This window comes from Dreissena polymorpha, chromosome 10 (genome assembly GCF_020536995.1).
Source record: "Dreissena polymorpha isolate Duluth1 chromosome 10, UMN_Dpol_1.0, whole genome shotgun sequence".
Classification (NCBI taxonomy): Eukaryota; Metazoa; Mollusca; class Bivalvia; order Myida; family Dreissenidae; genus Dreissena; species Dreissena polymorpha.
In genome coordinates, this window is record NC_068364.1 from 16,562,449 (window position 1) to 16,585,339 (window position 22,891).

A 22,891-nucleotide genomic window follows, 5' to 3' on the forward strand; every position below is an offset into this window, starting at 1 on the left:
TTTCATGAAACTTGGTCAGAAGATTTGTCCCATTGATTTCTTGGATGAGTTTGAAAATGGTTTCGGTTGGTTGAAAAACATGGCCGCTAAGGGGTGTGGCATTTTGAGTAAAACCTTGTTAACACTCTAGAAGCCATATTTATTGTCCGATCATCATGAAACTTGGTCAGAAAATTAGTCCCCATGATATCTTGGACCAGTTTGTAAATGGTTCCAGTTGCTTGAAAAACATGGCCACTAGAGGGTGGGGCATTTTTCCTTATATGGACTTCTTGAATCTTCATGAAACTTTGTCAGTATATTTGTTTGAATGATATTTTGGATGTTTATGAAAATGGTTCTGGTCTGTTGAAAAAAGTGGCTGCCAGGGTGTTCACTAGTCATGAAAATTGGTGAGAACATTTTGTTCTAATGACATCTTGGGTTGCACAGAACAGTTTAGTTCCTTTGAATCTCAGGTGAGCGACTTTGGACCTTTCAGGCCCTCCTGTTATTTTTTTGTCCTCATAAAGATCAGTACTTTATTTAAACAATTCAAACATGATTATGGGTGCTATTTTTATATTGTGATCACATTTATCTCTTAATAATATCATTGTTTACAGTTACAGCAATGATATGAACACTCAGTTATGTTTATTCAAACTCAGCTATTCAGTGCAGAATTTGTTATGTGAACAGGGATTTAAAATAGGCCTATCACTTCTAGTACTATCAATCATACAATATGCCTTATCATGGTTACTAATGTGAAGTGACAACACCAAAAAATAACCGACGGTTGCGATATACACCTATAAACATTGCATATATTGTTAGATGCGCATAATATCACGTTAAATACTTAAAATATCCTTCGACCAGCATGTACATAAAAATAGACTATATTTACATGTATTCATTATCGCTTTAAATGAAAGGGATCAATAATTTACGTTATATTTAATTATTTTATTTTTAGCGAACACAATGAACACCGCGGTAGATATTATGGGTCCGCGGTGATTCGCAGTGTGACCACCTTATGGAAAACGGCCCCCGCGAATATTTGATCTGAACACCCATCGCGGGGGTCGTTTGGTAAGCAAACACCGTAAAATGAACACCGCGACGGGTGGCGTTTGTTATAGTACACCGTGCCTGTACTGTAAATACACACGCTTTGTGCAAAATACACTTCATCAGGAAAATAGTATAATATGATCAGAAAAATGTCATACATAAATATACATAAAATTATTAAAACTATGTGACTAATTTTATCGGTTACAAAATGAATATATTTATGAAGGGTGTTTTGTATGTAGGGTGTCTTTACGATTTTACTGATGAAATGAATTTATGTATAGCGTATACAACTACATTAATCACCGTACATTAATGTTGATAGTGTAAAAATTGTAAACAATGATGAAACAGCTTATATGTGATATATTTTAAGAAGTTTAACAGCTGTATAAGTATATGTGACATAAAATTGTTTTTATTGCCCTCTCATATACATTAATATTAACCCTTAAAGCGCTGGAGCCGAATTTTAAAGGCCTTTGCAAACAGTTTGGATCCAGATGAGACGCCACAGAACGTGGCGTCTCATCTGGATCCAAACTGTTTGCTATTCTGATAGTATTCTTTGAAAAAAAATGAAGAAAATGCTTATTTTAGAAATTCAGCAGACGACATTTTAGCAGAAGACAAATTACCCAGCATGCAAAGGGTTTATATATTTGATTACAAAACATTATTTAAGCATGCACAATCTTTTGATGTGTTTCTTTAAGATAAATTTATATCACTTCTTTGATTATACAAATTGATAGCACAGCATGCTATGTTTAATCAATGATACCAGACTTGTGAGTTGATAAGGGTGTAATCCCCCGATGATGTCACACAATATTGTCAACATTCAGATTAAACTTGTACACTTATCAGCTGAGCATTTCCGTGGCAAATTACTCAATTGTTCAAGTGTTATTAATAGGGTTGTGTGCGTGCAGGCATAATTTAAATTGTCTCAGATTGTGGGTTGGTTTAGGCTTACACAGGAAGATATATGTGTAAGGATTGGTTAATAGAGATGAGCTGTGTTTATATTGTGGGTTGTGGATTATAGAAACAACATTTGGTCACTTTAATGTAAAAGTACTTGTGATGCATGCAGTGCATTTCGGTTAAGTGGAGCGTAAAGACCTTTTATGAATGAAATCTACGTCAAGTGAAGTCAGGTGTTAAAAGTTTGTGTACTCAATTTCAATAATTTTTACTAAAAACAACATGTGATTGCCAACATATGGAAACGATTGTAAATTGGATTTTAAACCTGGAATGAAACTAGTATAGCAGTGAATATGTGAATAATTTATCTTTAAAACCAAAACTTTATATTTTTTAGTGAAAACAAAAACTTGTTGTGTAGTTGATCAGGATAAATTAATTGTTCAAGTTATAATTTTCTGTAAGAGTACATAAGTTAACCCTCATTGAAAAGGTACAATTGTGAATTAAAATGCGAAAAGTGGTTTATGTGTAGTTATTACATAAATTTACACTGAATTGTAAGTATATGTAAAGTACATGAATACAGTTAACTCAAAACTAAACATTGAGAGTAATTCAAAGTTAAAAAACGTTCTGAAGCCTTTAGGAAAGTATTGATTTTGTATTCTGGTGAATTTAAGTACATTTGTACCAGTTCTTGTGTGTGTGTGTGTACATGTATGTTTTAAGATAATATTTTTAGGCACAATGGTTTTTGAAGAACTTTTGTGGAAGATGTAGTCCAAATAATTAGACGTAATCTACCGATTACTCGACCTCATATTTATAGGAGTAGTGGAAGATGTAATTTAAAACTTGAGCTAAACATTTTGTAGGCAGCATAGCTAATTGTGGTTGGCATTATTCAAATACAAATATTTTGTTTGTAAAATTTTAACTTTCATGAAAATGCAAGGCCTGTTATTATATCCGCATTACAATTGGTAATGCCCTGGGGCTTTATAGGAGTCACTTTGTCGGTCGGTCTGTCTGTCTGTCTGTCGGTCTGTCCCAAAGATTTCATCTGGTCTTCACCAAACTTGGTCAGAAGTTGTATCTAGATGATGTCGAGGTCAAGTTTGAATATGGGTTAAATGACCTGTGCGGGCCATAACTATGTCGTTCATGGTGTGATTTTAAAATCATTTGGCACATTTGTTCACCATCATTGGATGGTGTGTTGCACGAAAGAATCATGTCGATATCTCCAAGGTCAAGGTCACACTTTGAGTTCAAAGGTAAAAAATGGCCATAAATGACATTGTCCAGGCCATAACTATGTCGTTTATTGCGATATTTTGAAATCATGTTGCACATTTGTTCACCATCATTGGACAGTGTGTCGCTCAAAAAAATTACGTTGATATCTCCAATATCAAGGTCACACGTTGAGTTCAAAGGTAAAAAATGGCCATAAATGAGCTTGTCTGGGCCATACATGTAACTATGTTGTTCATTGTGAGATTTTAAATCATTTGGCACATTTGTTCCCCATCATTGAACGGTGTGTAGCGCGAAAGAATTACGTCAATATCTGCAACGTCAAGGTCTCACTGTGAGTTCAAAGGTAAAAAATGGCCATAAATGATCTTGTCCCGGCCATTACTTTGTCATTCATTGTGAGATTTTAAAATTACTCGGTGCATTTGTTCACAATGATTGGACGGTGTGTCATGCAAAAGAATTACATCGATATCTCCAAGGTCAAGGTCACACTGTGAGTTCAAAAGTAAAAAATGGCCATGAATGAGCTTGTCCGGGCTATAACTACATGTATGTCATCCATTGTGAGATTTTAAAATGAGTGTGCATTAATTTTGTTCACAGTATTGGACGGCGTGTCATGCGAAAGAATTCAAGAGTTCAAAGGTGAAAATGGCCTTAAATGATAATGGCATAATAATTCTTAAAAATCGCCATAAATTAGATTCTCTTGTTTCGTGAAGACAGCATGCAAAATGAGTCTGTGTCAATGCAGCATGTGGGGGTATATGTCATGTCTGTGACAAAGCACTAGTTAAACATTTAAGTAAAAAAATCCTAAACTAAATCAAGACATTGAACCAGATCCTCTGGAATTATAAGGAGCATACACTGTAACAGCTTCCCTAAAGCTCTTGCCAAAGAGGTCAGGAATGTTGGAAGTGAACTGATTACTTCACTACAACAATAAACATTTAAGGGAACCTCAAAATAGTTAAAATACAAATACTGATGTTTGTGTGATATATACAGACAATTATATGTATTATGGAATTGACAACATTTAAATAGTCATTAATTTCAAGCTAATGTAGTAATAAATGTGTTTATCAATATGTTCCTCCCTTGAGTTACTATTACCAAAGACCTATCAATATATATGTATATTGATAGGTCTTTGCTATTACCAAAGCTACAAAATTACTTTTAAATGTGAATTATTAGATCACATAATGGACATTATTTAGCTTTTTACCTGTATTGATAAATAGATAAAAAAAACACATACAGTCAATTTTCTTTATAGTAATTTAACATTAATTGTGTTTTTTTAATAAATAGTAAACAATACATATTTATTATTCAGTGTTTGATTCCCTGTAATTCAAATGTTGCATATCAATGATACTCCGGTGCCAAATTTTTGAAATATAATCTTTTATGCTTCTTTAACCTTTGACATAATGAAGCATAATAATGGACTGCACGGGCTAATCTTGGACGACGCTTTACGCACATGCATTAAACTGCCTTAGTTTCACAGAGTGCAGCCCATATCTAGGTGGTAGAGGATTAAGAGTAAGAAATAACGGATGGTAAGGCGGTTATACATTTATTGAATACAAACCTGTGTGTAAGATTACATTTATTGCACCTGTTTGAATATCAAGGTCACGCTTAGTTTTAATGCCCAATATGGGCATTATTCAGCTTTGACTGTTATAACTAATGGTCTTCCAAAAAGCAGTGAAAATAAATATTAAAAGTTTTTTGGGTACTATATTATACATTGTTAATCATCACATACAATATTTAAGGTGTACTCAGTGTTCTAGGTTTACATTTTGTGGATATTGCTGTCAACTATGACTCAAACTATGCCTATAGCTAGTCATTGTTGCAACAGCTTTAATGGAAGCTCTTGAGTCAATTTTCTAAGCATGGGATACCAGTAATTGACTTGAGGGAAGTACTAAGGAACATGTTTCTTTTTTCCAAATGTCTGCTTTAACCCTTTCAGCGCTGGAACCAAATTTTGAAGGCCTTTGCAAACAGTTTGGATCCAGATGAGACGCCACAGAACATGGCATCTCGGCGTCTCATCAGGATCCAAACTGTTTGCTATTTTGATTGTATTTTTTGAAAAAAATCGAAGAAAATGCTAATTTTAGAAATTCAGCAGACGACATTTTAGCAGACGACAAATTTCCCAGCATGCAAAGGGTTAAAGTTGCACTCTTTTTACATACTACTCCACAATCATTTATGTTTGTCACCTGATGCAATTTTGTGGTTAAAGAAAAATTACTTTGTAATGGACACGTACATTCTTTGATTTCTGATTTTGGGAAAACATGAGGAATTTGGTTCTGTCATTTTCATATGTGCTTGTGTTAAATTTTTGGATTGATCAACCTCACAATCAACAAACATAAATGCTCCACTTATGATGAGGATTTTGAAGTATATAAGTTGTAATTAAAGACATTATAATTAAACAGAACTATGTAAAAATAAAAACATGTTAGTAATTGAACATGTTCTTGAGCGCATTTATTACAACAATTGAACACCAAATGCTGTGAATTTAGCAATTGTCAAAAACACAAATTCCATGTCACGCACAAAGAGCGGTGAAAGAGCAGCTGTAAAAACCTGCAAGCCTTTCCATAAAATGCTATGTAAAATTCTGCACTAGGTTGCGATAGAGCTGACATTCAAGTGTTTCCATATTTGTAATCAAATGTTCCGTCTATGTTTGAAGTTAACACTTTAGTGAATACCACAGGCAGTTATATGAACTCATGGGTGTGTGAAATCGTGATTTATTGAATAAAAGGAGGTATTTTTAACATCATGTTATTGCTATGATGGGTTTAACACGGATCATAAATTGTGTATGTAAGTTACATTAAATAGGTTTAAATGGTAAAAAATTATTTGATACATTTGTTATTGAAAAAAAAGGATTTTAGTATACGTGATACGAGCATTTAAACAAAGTAATCTAATTTGGTTGAATGATTTGTTATGCAAGTTAATGTAAACAAAGAGAGTAAAATACATATTAAGAAAACAATTGTATCAGCATATGCTATGAATTTCTTTCAAGACTTTCTTTTCGTTCATTTAATTTTGTCAATTTCTAATCAAATATAAAGTTTGGATTCAGTATAAAAATAATGCACAAATAGAAAATTTTATATAAACAAATTAGGGTTAGGGTTATCATATACATGTATTTATATACTGTACAGAGCTCCTGTTTGGGGTGTGCATTTGCTATATGCTTGTGTACTGTTTGATAGTGTGTAACCTAGTTACCTATGTGTCTTGGAATAACATTACAAAAGCAATCAGAATTATTTATTTTAAACTTCCCTGTGTAAGGATGGGTATTTCATCAGATAGGGTTACAAACCAGTCCGAATAATTAGACTTAATCTGCCGATTTAAAGTATATCAACCTCATATTTATGCCCCCCTTCGAAGAAGAGGGGGTATATTACTTTGCACATGTCAGTCGGTCTGTCGGTCAGTCGGTCCATCCGTCCACCATGTGGTTTCTGGATGATAACTCAAGAGTGCTTGGGGCTAGGATCATGAAACTTCATAGGTACATTGATCATTACACGCAGATGACCCCTATTGATTTTGAGGTCACTAGGTCAAAGGTCAAGGTCACGGTGACCCGAAATAGTAAAATGGTTTCCGGATGATAACTCAAGAACGCTTAGGCCTAGGATCATGAAACTTGATAGGTAGATTGATCATGACTGGCAGTTGACCCCTATTGATTTACAGGTCACTAGGTCAAAGGTCAAGGTCACAGTGACCTGAAATAGTCAAATGGTTTCCGGATGATAACTCAAGAACGCTTATGCCTAGGATCATGAAACTTCATAGGTAGGTTGATAATGGCTGGCAGATGACCCCTATTGATTTTCAGGTCACTAGGTCAAAGGTCAAGGTCACGGTGACCCAAAATAGTAAAATGGTTTCCGGATGATAACTCAAGAACGCTTATGCCTAGGATCATGAAACTTCATATGTACATTGATCATGACTCGCAGATGACCCCTATTGATTTTCAGGTCACTAGGTCAAAGGTCAAGGTCACGGTGACCCGAAATAGTAAAATGGTTTCCGGATGATAACTCAAGAACGCTTATGGCTAGGATCATGAAACTTCATAGGTACATTGATCATGACTGGCAGATGACCCCTATTGATTTGAAGGTCACTAGGTCAAAGGTCAAGGTCACAGTGACAAAAAACATATTCACACAATGGCTGTCACTACAACGGAGAGCCCATATGGGGGGCATGCATGTTTTACAAACAGCCCTTGTTATAGGAGTAGGTTACAAACCCAGCGTCACTGTTATTTAGGGTATGTGAATTATAAACAAGTATTATTGCTTTTAATGGTCAGATAATTCATCAGTTTGTGGATGTTATTTTGTTCATTTTGATTGACTTTAAATTTCATCATCTTGGTTCATTAGATTACAAAATGTGTTTTATTTGTACTTCATTATGGTGTCATTAATTATCTAAACTGAGCAAGCAACAGTTAATAAACATGAACATAATTTACTATAATGAGTCAATAATAGTATTACAATATGCATTCACTTAACTTAATGTTATGACCAAAATGTTATTTTTGTCAATTATTATTATAATGGTGAATATATCCATATTAAACAAAACAAAACAGCAACGTTTGATATCAAAATACATGTACATGAATAATGAAGTAAGCATCTATTATAAACTAAAGCTCTCATGATATCTTCAAATTGGTAAATTTAATTTCAAAAGTATTTGATAAGATCTTGCTAATCATACAATCAAACCCAGAGGTATACAATGCGAGCGTGAAAGTGTCGCCTCAGCTAGATGTAGATGAGCATTTCCAGTTTGATTAAACAAGGCTACCTAAAATAGATGTTTGAACTATTTTTATAAATTATACTGTGCTCTCAGATGATCAGAAATAGCTCAACATGCTATTACTCACATGTAAAAACAGACAAAATTTAATGACATGACTTAGGGATTTGTTATATTTAGTGGTCTTAACATTTGCCAAATAAAAATTGGCTATTCTGTAAGGCATTTAAAATAAAATGAAACTAAACTTAATAAAATTTCAAAATACATTTCTGCATATTACAGGGGTAAAGGATTGATTTAATTGATAATGATATTATGCTGTGCTCTTTTGTTAAAGCTTAAAATTTCCCCACGAAATAGACATGTAGACATTCGTTAAGGTTTTGTTATATTTAGCATCTTAAGATTTACTAAATAAAAATTGGCCATCTTTGAAGGAATTTAGATAAAACTAAACTTATTAAAATTTCAAATTGTTGTTAACTAAATTTTAAACAAGTTCAAAGTGTCAAGGTTTAAAACCATTTTGTGGATAGAAAATGTCTTGAAATAAACTCTTTTAATTTAACTTTCAGCCAAATGAAACATGGAATATTAAGCATCATATAATAATAATAATGTTGACTTGCCAGTCCTACAGTTGATAATACCAGTTGTCATTATAACATCATTACCTCAAACAAGTGAAAGATACTGTAACAAGTACTGGTGGACATTACCAAAGTCACAGTGTGATAAGTTGTGAGTTTAGACTGAATAGAATTGTGAATATCATGGGAGTTCAAGACAATAGCATGTGGAACTGTTTCAAAGGAATACACATACGGAGAAAAAACAAGGTAAATTAAGTTGAAATGATGCTTTTTTATACCCCCGGATCGAATGATTGGGGGTATATTGTTTTTGGCCTGTCTGTCTGTCTGTCTGCCTGCCCGCCCGCCCGCCCGCCCGCCCGCTTGCCTGTCCGTCCGTCGGTCTGTCTGTCATTGTATGTGTCCCAAAACTTTAACCTTGGTCATAACTTTTGTAATTTTGAAGATAGCAACTTGATATTTGGCATGCATGTGTATCTCATGGAGCTGCACATTTTGAGTGGTGCAAGGTCAAGGTAATCTTTCAAGGTCAAAGGTTAAATATATGGCTTCAAAGCCGCGTAGAAGGGGGAATTCTCTCTTGTTTATTCAATGAATAATGGCACTGAATTGTTTCATTAGCTTTTAAAACAGCAAGTTGCTGGGCCAGACAACCAATTTTTGAAATTTAGTTGCCTGAGCCAAAATCTACTTGCTGCATCTAACAGACAAACACTTATTTACAAATGTATATCTTTGAAAAATTACTTGTTCTTGGAGGGTACCTTTGACAACTTCTGACATGGTAGTTCTTAACCCTTTCCCACTCAGAGCCAAAGTGAAAATTGCTATGTGCAAACAGCCTAAAATCAGAACAGCCTGCAAGCAACTCGGACTGGGAGCCTAGTAAATACTTGAATCTAGTAAGAACAGTCTATTAAGGAATACGACATTAATTCTAGAATGGACTGTTTCAGCACCGTATGGGCAAGCGCCATTTGCTCATACACCAAATGTGCAAACCCCCTTTGCTCATGCACCGCATTTGTATGAGCAAAGGTGGTTTGCCCATGCGATGCATGAGCAAAGGGGGTTTGCCCATACAGTGCATGAGCAAAGGGGGGTTTGCCCATGCAGTGTATGAGCAAAGGGGGTTTGCCCATGCAGTGCATGAGCAAATTTCCATCTATTTTTATGTCCCCCACTATAGTAGTGGGGGACATATTGTTTTTGCCCTGTCTGTTGGTTGGTCTGTTGGTTGGTTTGCGCCAACTTTAACATTTGCAATAACTTTTGCAATATTGAAGATAGCAACTTGATATTTGGTATGCATATGTATCTCATGGAGCTGCACATTTTGAGTGGTGAAAGGTCAAGGTCATCCTTCAAGGTCAAAGGTCAAATATATGGGTCAAAATCGCTCATTTAATGTACACTTTTGCAGTATTTCAATATTCAAGATAGCAACTTGATATTTGGCATGCATGTGTATCTCATGGAGCTGCACATTTTGAGTGGTGAAAGGTCAAGGTCATCCTTCAAGGTCAGAGGTCAAAATTATGTAGACAAAATCGCTCATTTTATGAGTACTTTTGCAATATTGAAGATAGCAACTTGATATTTTCATGCATGTGTATCTCATGCAGCTGCACATTTTGAGTGGTGAAAGGTCAAGGTCAAGGTCATCCTTCAAGGTCAGAGGTCAAATATATGTGGCCCAAATCGCTTATTTTATGAATTCTTTTGCAATATTGAAGATAGCAACTTGATATTTGGCATGCATGTGTATCTCATGAAGCTGCACATTTTGAGTGGTGAAAGGTCAAGGTCAAGGTCATCCTTCAAGGTCAAATATATGGGTCAAAATTGCTCATGTAATGTCACTTCTGCAATATTGAAGCTAGCAATTTTATATTTGAAATGCATGTGTATCTCATGGAGCTGCACATTTTGAGTGGTGAAGGGTCAAGGTCAAGGTCATCCTTCAAGGTCAAACGTCATATAGGGGGACACTGTGTTTCACAAACACATCTTGTTTATTGATAACTCTATAATTTATGGCTTTAATCCTTGTTTTTATGACCAATGACATTTGCATGGTCAAAACCAAGCAAATGAAGCTGAAACAGTCCATTCTAGAATTAATGTCGTATTCCAACTTTACATAATAGACTGTTTTAAGCCACACACCTTGAAATGAAATACATGTTAATCAATACATATAGATGCAATTTGAGAATGTGCAAAATTGTCATAAAATCTATAGCCTAGTTAGCATGTAATTTATTATTTTTTAAACTTTTAAAACAGAAAGTAGGATTTCTATACGTATATGGCCATTTCGACTAACGCGATTATTTTTCAGTTTTAAAGTCCAAATAAGCCGGATTTCTACCTTGTAACCACCAGGTATATTGTAATTGGCATAGATAAAATTAAATACCGTATACGTGCGCTTATAAGACGCCCTCGCTTATAAGACGCACCCCGACTTCGGACTTTATAATGGGTGGATTTGAGACTGACCCGCGTGTAAGACGCGGTCAAATTTTGCCGTATTCATCGGCCAGAACATGGCCGAAAAATGGCAGAATGTTAAAGAAAATCATCAATTAGTAAAACATTGAGAATTTTTCAAACTCGCGCTGCATACAATGAGTAATTCACGCAAGTCTGAAAAATAAAACAACAAAGTAAAAAATATTTGTTTATTTTGTGATATATTAGTGGGTTTTAATTTATTTTCAAGTATTATTCATGCAATAAAAATAATTATCAAATTGACAAAATTTCTAACAACTGCGTATTAATCATTTGCCCTAAAAATTGCAAACATAAAACAAATTACGTTCGTAATATCAATGCACAAGCAAAATTGATCGTGTCAGTCATCTTAATTGTATTGTTTGACAGGTATTGAAATCTAATAGGCAGATATTTTGAAAGCGTTTAGTTTTATTACCTAGATTATGCAAATTTTACGCCCATTGTCTATCAACAATAGGTAACGCCATCTTTCATAAAATTAGCCAATCGCGTGATAGAGTGATAGACTCCGAAGCGCAGATCGAAATCACGTGTCAAGAAGAAAGCCATATGCGGATAATTGCATGCGGTCGCTCTTTGCTCCCGTCGTTGTTGGCCCCTAATAAATAATGTGTCATCAGTATTAGTGGTTCGTCTGAATAAACGTGTTTATTTAACAATTGACAGTTTCAAACTGGTAACTTATTTCAGAGGATACCCTAATTGCCAATTATGTCTTAATTGAAAATTAACAACGTGGAACAAAGACGGTCAGGTGATACAAACTTGTCAAATAGCATTTGTAATCGGCAGCGTGTTTACTGAGAATTGATTTTGCTGTTGTTTTAAGCATGTTGGCATCGTGTTGCCGCTTACACACGTATACTGTAATGACCAATTTATATGGCATTTAACGACGTCGCGCGCAGACAATCAGGTGATAAAAACTTTTCAAGAATAATCACGGACAATATAACGTCTTACGCCCCAAAAATAACAAAATTCAAATTAAAAATAATAGACAACAAAATCAGTAACAATACATTTTATTACAAATAAATCGGTAACTGAACATAGCGTTCCGATACACGGTACGGGCCAATACAGACTTTAGAGAAAATGCAAATGGCTGCCGCGATGATTCAAAACAACTGACAAGTGTCCAACTTGGCTAGCATAAGCCCAGTAAACTCGATATTTTGATTTTTTTGTTTATTTTCACCAGTATCTCGCTTATAAGACGCGACCCCAACTGTAACTTATTAATTTAAGTCTCAAAAATGCGTCTTATAAGCGCACGTATACAGTATAATTAGCCTAGTTACCAAGTAATTTATTATTTTTCAAACGGTACCGCTTTTAAAATCGAAAGAAGGATTTCTAGACGTTTACGTCTATTTCGACAGACACGATTATTTTTAAGTTTTAAAGCGCAAACAAGACGGATTTTTACCTTGTAACCACCACAAATATGCTAATTGGCATAGATTAAATATGTTTCTTATTTATACTTAAATTTACTATGCCATGTATTTCATTTGAAGGTGCCTGGCTTTAAGAAAGGTCTCAAATAAAATATAACTTTCTAAGGGACTACAAATGCATGAAAACACATATCTAAGTGGTGTAGGGTTAATTGATCATCCTTTGTAAAGAACCTCATTATCTCCACAAAGTTAAACCTATTTCATTTAACTCCAGTGAAACCAGAAAGCAATTAATAAGCTCTTAACTTCATTGGCTGAAGTAAGGTTGAAACAATAAAAGAAGTTAATTATTCTAATTGTATTGCCCTTGAATAAACTTTTGATATTGTCAATTTGTCATTAAAACTAAAACAAAGTTTTATAACTATTTGTGAGTGATTAATTTAAAGCCATTGACGTCAACCAACACGTCAACAGTACTGTACCTATTATAGACATGTGTCATGTTAACATTTATACCAACCTTGCAGTTTCTATTTTAAACTCAGTTATTAAAGAAAAGACATGAAATCACATTTGTTTTTGTTGTGAAAATGAACTCTCAGACACATGAGTTTATGTGACTCATCACTATAATTCAGCCAAATACAGAGGGGGTAATCATGTGTAGTCAAGATGGCGATCGATGTCCATGCCGAGACAGCTATTTTTTGCCGCTTTTTAACCTTTATTGCTACTGTTGAATTTTTCAAATGATGCCCACTCTTAAGCTACAGTACACTCCACGCGTTTTCCCCAATTTCCCTCCATACTCCGCGGGGATTGACCTGGAGGGAGATTAAGAAAATCTCGCGAGACGCTGCGTTTTCATGATTTTGGACGCGGCAGTAAACGATCGGCAAAACTTATAATCCGACGCGGCGACCCTCGGCGTTGGCAACGCGGGGGGAAACTCCGCGTTTTACGAGATAACGATCAATTTAATTTTGTTTGACTTCCTGATTTTCAAATAAAATTACATTTATACAAGTACATACATGTACATGTAGTATAATATTTACAATTAAAAAAAAAACAACCAAGATAGATCGATCCCGACGTGGTTGTAGAAGTAGTTGTTGTATAGAAAACTCGTTGATTTACGACAAACAAAACGTCGTCTTTTAACTAATACTTACCAATTAAAGGGGCCTTTTCACAGATTTTGGCATTTTTTTAACTTATTCATTAAATGCTTTATATCGATAAATGTAAAAATTGGATCGTAAAAGCTCCAGTAAAAAATCAAGAATAAAATTTAAAAAAGGAAAAGAACATTGCCCGGACCAGGTTTCGAACCAGTGACCCCTGGAGTCCTGCCAGAGTCCTGAAGTAAAAACGCTTTAGCCTACTGAGCTATTCCGCCGAGTACACATACATGACGTATTTTATACCTTATATAAGCAATCTTCGTAGTTTCACAAAATGTAACGACAAAAACAGAACTCTCCAAATTATTCAATCGTTTCGCGTTGCAACGCTTTATAATTTTTAGGTTTCAAAATCGTCAAAAGATGCATATAATGGCTATATTAGACCTTGGTAAATGTTCAATATTACTGTTTCCTCACAAATATCATAACTAAAACGAAAATTTGCGAATCTGAAACAACTTTTTTCAATTTTGTCAATTTACCAAAGCGTGAAAAGATCCCTTTAATATAAACACAGTTTGCAACATTGTTTTTCTTTTTATAATTTAATCCAAAGTTTTCATGTAAGCAGGTGATTTTCTATACTGAACATGTAAACAAATGACCAAGGACCCTAAAAATCTCGCAAATCTGTGTGAATTGACAGTTTGACGTAATCATTAAGAAAAGCCGCTTCCTGTCTAAAGGCATAACTTACTCCAGTAAACACGTTCAACAAATGCATGAGGAATGGTTTTAATTGCCGGAACAAAGTCAGTTCTCTGCTCGCTAATGCATTTATTTTCTCTTTGAAGTTAGGTTATTCCATTGATTGCTAAAAGAAGGTGGTAACTATTGAGTTGATAGTTGCATTTAATATTCACAGTTGTATTCTTGTTGCGTCGACATTCAAAACAATGTTTACCAGTAATATATGTATCCCGGAAAAAGCTTCTTTTTGGAAAAAAACACTAATCTGCTGGTACAAATAAACATGACCCATTAATAATCCTTTCAAAATCACACACCGTATCAACCGTTTAAATTATAGTAAACTATCATTGGTTTATTTAATGGACCAGCATTGTTTGTACGGGGGTGATTAGTGGGTTTTTCTAAACTCGTGCTTTTCCGGGATAGATATATTATGGACCAAAATCGGCAGAGAGACATTCACACATGTTAATCCCTTTTGTCAAAACACCGCAGACAGCAGACTACACAATAGGTCAGTAGACAAGCTTTGCGTGTATAATCATAACCTCAAACACTTAAAATCCAGTTCCGCCTAGATGTCTTCTTTAATCAGTTTACAGTACAATTACTGTTAAAATAATTACTCTACTAAAATACCGTAACGATAAAGATTCGGCGTGTTCGATTTGAAATTATTTTGGAGGAAATATCAACGTATTCGCGATACAATTTTGTTAAAAAATACCAAAGAAACTTTTAACTGAAATCAACAAAATTCAATGTTCTCTGCGCTACAAAGTTTGTATAAAAAAAATCAATACACGCGGCAGGAGTATACCTTGACCTTGTACATTGCAGCATTTTTTTAGCGCGCTTTTGTCGGAAAATATACATGATGACTGTATATTGGAAGCATTTGTAAACGTCGTGTTAACATTAAAAATCGTAGTGTGTTTCGGATTACTAATTATTATTCTCAAAATTTGGAAAATATACGGAACATTTATTATTGTCTTATATGTGTTATAAATTATTAAATATTAATTTGTCAAATGTCTTATATTCGTTCATATTGTAGACGTACCTGTGAATTAAAAAACATAATTTTTATACGTATTAATTTTCTATATACAATTATCTTTTTTATACATGCACACAGGGATGTATAATAGATTATACATCCCTGATGTACATGTACTACAGTTTGTAAACAATTTATTATAACAATGTTTTTATTTTTTGGCATGCCCAGTAGCACACTGCTAACGCGGCGTTGCGCGGCGGTCACTGATAAGAACGGAAATTGTCTGCATTTACCGACTAGGCTAAAGTAATACATGCCGCGGGAATTAGCGAACGCGGCGTAACGCCGAGCGTTTTATTGAGTTCAACTCGCTCTCTCAACGCCGCGTGAACACTCGCTAGCAGAAAAAAACCCCGCGGAGGGAGCGCTTTTTTTGGGGAAAACGCGTGGAGTGTACTGTATAATATGACTGTAAAAAAATACGGCTGGAAAGTGAGCGGTATTAATTTATAAACAATTAATACACAGGGAGATTTTTTACCTTCTTTAGATTTTTTACCTTCTTTAGAAAGTACCGGAAAACGGCACTTTCCCAATTAGAAAAAACCTATAAATTTTCCTTTTCCAGTCCAATTCTGAAGTGAAGGAAACTGATTTTTTTATGATTATTTTTTTTATTAATAAATTGCAACATTTAGTTAGTTTCCCTATGCAGCTCTATGGCTCAATAAACCTTAGAGTTAAAATATGAGTCATGTTCTGTCAGAAAACTGGGCAATTTTGATGCATGTGCCTAAGTGTCGTCCCAGATTAGCCTGTGCAGTTTGCACAGGCTAATCAGGGACCACACTTTCCGCCAAAATTGGATTTTTGCTAAGAAGTCATAAAAGCGGAAAGTGTCATCCCTGATTAGCCTGTGCGGACTGCACAGGCTAATCTGGGACAACACTTAGGCACATGCATTAAGCCTGAGTTTTCTCAGAATGCGGCTTATATATAATATTGACAAATTGACAACATTTAGTTATGAATTTTAAAGTATTCGGGAGCAAAAAATCAAATACACCAAATTCCCAAGATGAAGCCTTCATAACAGGAATTATCTCTATTTTAGGGTTTTCAGCGCCCTATTTACCTGATTTGGCTGGTACTAGTACTTGGCAAGTAATTTTAAGGGTATAAAACAGTGCAAAATATCTAAATGGATGTCACCATCTTGACTTTCATGTGATTACCCCCTCAGACATCACTGGCTCAGTTTACATACTTTCATGTGTTTCTGGGTAAGCTGATTTAATCAGAATCTAAAGGGGCCTTTTTACAGATTTTGGCATGTATTGAAGCTTGTCATTAAATGCTTTATATTGATAAATTTAAACATTAGACCTAAAAATCTCCAGTAAGAATAACAAGAATATAATTTTAAAAAAGGAAAAAAAGTAACCTTCAACAGGGCTCGAACCACTCAGACCCCTGGAGTAAAAGTCTCCTGCTTAGACCACTCGACAATCCGTGCATATGCTATGAGCGGATCTACATGTATACATGCCCTTAGCTGACAACTGTGAGGCTAAGGGGAGAATAGCTGTAGATATTAATTTCATGACAAATATAGAATAATTACTGGTCAGAGTCATCAAACTCGCAACACTCGGAGTTCGTAGTCCAAAGTTCTACCAACTGAGCCAGCCAGCACAGTAATATATATGAGCCGTGCTCTGTGAAAAAGGGGTTTAATGGTTGTGCGTAAAGTATCATCTGAGATTACACTGTGAAGTCTGCACAGGCTAATCAGGGACGCCACTCTCCGATATTATGATTGTTTTGTTTCATAATAAGTCTCTTCTTAGCAAAAATCCAGTTTAGGTGGAAAGTGTCGTCCATGATCAGCCTGTGCAGACTGCACAGGCTAATCTGGGATGACACTCTATGCACTAAACCCCCTTTTCACAGAGCAAGGCTCATATAGATTTGACCAGACTTCCAGTGTCATGCATTCTTGCAATCATCTCAGGTCTAATGCCTTGGCTAAAGAAGATATTTAGCCAAATTAGCCTCACTATGGTGGAAGTATTATCAGTTTGGTTGTTTTATGGGTTTATATGAAGAAAAGGTTGTTACAGGCATGTAATTTTATTCAGCCAAATAGGTCAGTTTTTAGCAGTTGCTTAACATCAGTAATTAGGTTAAACTGGCACAGCTGCTGTAGGACTTGCATCTGTAGCATTATTGTATCTGTTACATGGTTAATGCATATATTAAATGTACATTCATCAGGGATAGCATGATTTTGCATAGGACTATCAGTTATTGACTTTATTAGTAACACTAATTCATACCTAAATAAAGGTATACGATGACTGTCTCATTTAAAAGGACTTGTTCACAAATTTTGAATTTTTATCAAATAACAATAAAATAAATTAAGAATGAGCGTGACAGATTTTAAATAGTATATGAATATACTAGCAAGGAAGGAGTAGAAACAAAACCTAATACACTTTCTCTATGTCATGCTGGTTTTTGTACTTGAATGCAGCGTCTTTTAAGGCTTAGTTGGCAAAACACGTATTTGGTACATAATCAATGAAAAACGTGTAAAAATTCAAACTCTTTATTACTTTTCTGATTTTCATTGATAATTATCAATACACACATGTACTTTTAACATTACTTTGTTTGTTTGAATATAATTCTTTCTGCCTTTTTTAACCTATGACAATTTGATTTTAGATTGTCTTTTTTCCTGTGAATAAGTCCCTTTAAAAGGAAGAAATTACAAAATACAAAAACAAAGCTGTCATGCATATTGTTTAAGGATTTGATCATGTTCTTTGATAAAATTTTCCACTTGAATCAGCAAGGAAGATCAGTATAACTTCTCATCCTAGCCTTCTAAAGTTCAACATAATGATTGTGTTTGTGCCATTATTTCCACAACCCATGCAATGTTATCAGTATCTCTTCATATTACATGAACTTCCTGTTCAACTGTAGCAAAGACACAGTTCTGTTTTATCTAAATAATCATCATGTACTAAAGCAACATCATTTTGCTATAAAAACAACAACAACACTAGCATCAATTTATACATCCCGCATTTTGGAGTACAGTGTTTTTTCACCATTTTGGGAATGGGGCAGGGTCCCTTTGGATTGGGAAAATTTGAGACATTTTTACAAAAATTGGGAAATTAGTGGTGTTGTTGCTTTGCTAACAAATCCTTCAAAATTGAGAATAAAATTGATTTGAATATTATATTTACTATGGTTCAAGATTTGGGTTGGAGATAAACATAATGTTTAGGTATAACAAAAAGAAAAACAATTATTTTTTGTGGACACCACAGGTTGGGAATGTTGAAGTCCCATTTGGGAAAAATGTATATTTTTTGTTCCATTGGGAATGAAGCCCAATACTGGCCCCGATTTTGAATTTTGGTTTAAGTTTTATCATGTAAAATGAGCATGATGTTACTTCCTAATACTTAGCTAGGCACTTCTTTCACCAAGTGCACTTGTGGTCACCATTGAAACAGTTTCTTGCTTCTCCTAATTGTGTGTTAGCTGTCTCTATATCAAATATCTATGAATTGTGTCTATATTTTATTGTCATTGTTGTGGCGCATTGTATACAGTTAAATTTTGCTTTATTTTGCTTTTTTTTAACTTTATTTAATTTCTATTTAAATCTCAGTTATTTTCTTGTTAAATTGTTAAAAGTATTTGAATATATTACCTGAGATAGCTTTTAAAGCAACCCAAAATAAGTTTACTAAAATCTATTTTGTTTTGTATTAATTACGGAATCTGAAAACATTAATGACCTATTAAAGGTTAACTATCCATATTTATGTGGTGTTGATTATTGAGTGCATAATTCTCCATAATAGTTTTGTTTTCAATATGTTAAGTTCCTCATATATTTTAGTATTAATACCAACAATGTTTATAACTGCAAAAACTAAGTTTTAGTGGGGGTGAATCAGAGTCATTCCTTCTGTCTTTTTGTTGATTTGTCAAATACTTGATATGGTTGCCCTGGCATACTAGCTTAAGTGTTTACCTAGCGACTGGCTGCAATCCATATTGTAGGAGTGTTTTTAAGATTTCCCCAAAGACACCAAACCCGTGTGTACTTTGTCCAGGGTTTTCCATGGAAATCCATGGAAAATATGAGGCTGGAGTATTCGGACTAAGTTTCCAGCCTTTTCCAGCGTCAATATTTAAAAAAAAAGGGTGGAAAATTGTCCATGGTATGTGGAAATAGCCTGGAATAGTTTCCATGGTTTTCCAGGCTCCCTGGAATAATTACCATGGAACAATTTCCAGGGTTTTCCAGCCAGCATGGAATAAATACCGTCCGAATACTCCATGTAATCTGGAAAACCATGGATTTTTTTCCAGGGTTTTCCAGATTACATGGAGTATTCAGACGGTATTTTTTCCATGCTGGCTGGAAAACCCTGGAAAATGTTCCAGGGTTTTTCTTTGTTTAATATTCCATGGATGCCTGGTATAACATGGAAAATTGTCCAGCGTTTACCATGGTCACTGAATAGAAAAAGAAATTTCTGGTCTAAAAACAATATTCATGTATTAAATGAATACAATACTCACAGCTTAAATAAATCATAATTTAAGGTTAGATTAAAACAAAACAAAAAATCAACATAATGCCTTAGTTTCTTCGATGTATTATTTTGTTCACAATTCATCAAAATATAACATCAGATTACAAATTGTGTTACATTTATTTAACACATTATTCAGATCAAACAAGTGTTGTTTAATACATGCTTACAAAGCCTCTAGGTCCATTATCATAAATCAGGCCCTTACATAACAGAACAGGCGCTACTTTAAAAGTTAAAAAGTATAATGCAACCTTAGCAACATGTATTCAAAGTAACAAAATACAAGCAAGTCAAGTAATATACAGTAACAATTCACGAACCCTGTACAAACGATATACAAGAAACAAAATGAAAAATTTAAGTTATTTTAGCTACTTCATGTTTGTCACAATAAATGTAGCTGCCCATGAGCACAAGGATACTATTTTTCTCAGCTACTTTCACTTTAATGCAATTTAGGTGCTCAATTTCATTAAAATACTTTTATATAATTTTATTGTTCAAAGAAATTCAGAACATAATGCATGTACATGTATTACTTTCCAAGTGACAGTTTAAAATATAATTGCAAGTCTAAAACTTGTGAAGGCAGCTTAGTAAATTATAAGTACCCAGGTGGGATAAAATTACAGTTTTTAAAAACTTTTTTGTTAATTAGCTGGGCTTCAGTAGGTCGTGGATTTTTTATAGAACTTGTACTGCTGTTATACTGTACGGCTCCTGCATGATCTCTGAAAGAAAAACAAAGCAAACAATATTACAAGAAAGTCATAAGTTTTTTACATTCATCTGTAAAAATAAATGTGCAGCAATCATATGATTGAATATATATACTTCAATGCTCATTCATATTTTAATCTATTTTAGATATTTCATATCACTGCTCAATTCGGTGCATCTGGCTTTTTTGTATTTGAGCGAACATTTACGATCCTAAGTAGTTAGCAATTATTTCTTTTCCATTTACTGAAATTTATTCTCTTAAAGTTTGCAAGCGGGCTTTAATCTACTTGCAAACAGGCAACCACACAGGAAAACTGAGACTTTCAAGTGAATAAATTGGTGATTTAACTTATATTTTTATATGACTCTCTTTTATTTTGAAATTTATATTGTTGTTTTCTTAAATGCCCCAAAACGGGGTACACTAGCATGTATCTGGAAACTCAAACATATATAGGAATTTTATATTCAGATATTGCTATATGAAAGATATGCTAATTTGCTAATTCATATAAAAATAACCTGTAATTGAAACTAGACCAAAATATTGGATACCAAAAAGACAAAATACTTTCAGGTGGTTAACACTAAATTACTTATATGAGCCCGGGGCATAACAATATTTACCATAAATTTGTGGCCATGTTAGTCCTCTTGGTAAATGCGCCAAAAGAGCCGCTTTGCTGTCTTGGGTTATTTCCCTGCCAAACTCTGCAGTATCTTCCATCAACTGGTCAGCTACAGTTAAAGCACATAATGAAAATGTATATAGAAAATAATTCAAGTATTGTTTTAAATATTTAGTAAAATTGTCTTTAAATAATAACTAACAATGAAGTTAATACATCACAAAGCATAGCATAACAAAATTTGTAGGTATGATTAGTACAAATTTATTATTGCTATAATTAGAATGATGTGTAATTCTATTGGTATAAAAATGCACAGTGAAACCTAAAAAACAATGCTATTGGTTTAATTAATTTATTTATAAACATTAACAGCATTAATGAGCATTGAGTTCTCATCATGCACAGCACATAACTCCCTTAGCCTCAGTTCCCTAGCCATGCATTATAAACTTCCGATACTACATTCAAGCTTATTAATATCTCCACATAGGACTTCCTTTATCAAGCTGCAAACTGCACTTAGTGAAAATGTGTGTGACAGCTGCTTTTAAACTTCTATATTTGCCATACTTTTACCTAAAATGTCACATAAAAAAGGTCTACAATGATGACATAAGAAGAATAAATTTAAAGGAATATTTAGAAATAATGAAAAGCACAAACCTTCAGTTGTTGTTCTATTCCTAGACAGACTTCTGAAACACTTGTATGCATCACTTTTTAACAACATTTCATGTCACTTTCCAAATGATATCCATACATTATTATTTTAAGAAATTCTTGTTAATGGAAAAACTCATTAACTCTACTTTTTGTGAACATTACATTAACTTCATTTTAACAACAAGTTTAACCTGCAAGTTTTCTACAATACGCCAGAATTTCAATCTAACAGGTAAACTTTCTGTATTTGAACTCAGCCAATCAGAAAAGGCTGTGATATTTTATAACCAATAGATTAGCAGCAGACATATCTGACTCACACACAGGTTTATCAGATAGTTTGTTAATTGCAAACCTGGACTGTAGTTAAATATTGAGTGTGTATACACCTTGAACAGGGTTAAAGAATTTAAACTTGTAGACATTGCTTTGAAAGTTACTACTATTACTTCTACTACTAGTACTACTACTACTACTACTACTACTTCTGCAAAACTACTACTACTATAACAACAGCCACAACAACAACAACAACAACAACTACTACTACTATTACTACTACTACTACTACTACTACTACTACTACTACTACTACTACTGCTACTGCTACTTCTACTTATACTACTACTACTACTACTACTACTTCTACTACTACTACTATTACTACTACTACT

General features: G+C 34.1%; 1 protein-coding gene across 10 annotated transcripts in view; it reads left to right on the forward strand.

The window, feature by feature from the left end:
- LOC127848386 (inositol-trisphosphate 3-kinase homolog) overlaps nucleotides 1-22,891 on the forward strand; it is a 67,906-nt gene that overhangs the window by 17,227 nt on the left and 27,788 nt on the right. The window contains exons 1-2 of one of the 10 annotated variants that reach the window (XM_052380826.1): nucleotides 1,968-2,558; nucleotides 8,721-8,984. The exons of 5 other annotated variants lie outside the window; for them this stretch is intronic. In XM_052380826.1, coding sequence (XP_052236786.1) covers nucleotides 8,919-8,984 — 66 coding nt within the window. In that variant the 5' untranslated portion in view covers nucleotides 1,968-2,558; nucleotides 8,721-8,918. Of the gene's footprint in view, nucleotides 1-1,967; nucleotides 2,559-5,929; nucleotides 6,145-8,720; nucleotides 8,985-22,891 lie in introns of those variants that run through there. 4 more of the 10 variants (XM_052380828.1, XM_052380829.1, XM_052380827.1 and 1 more) reach the window with 4 other exon arrangements.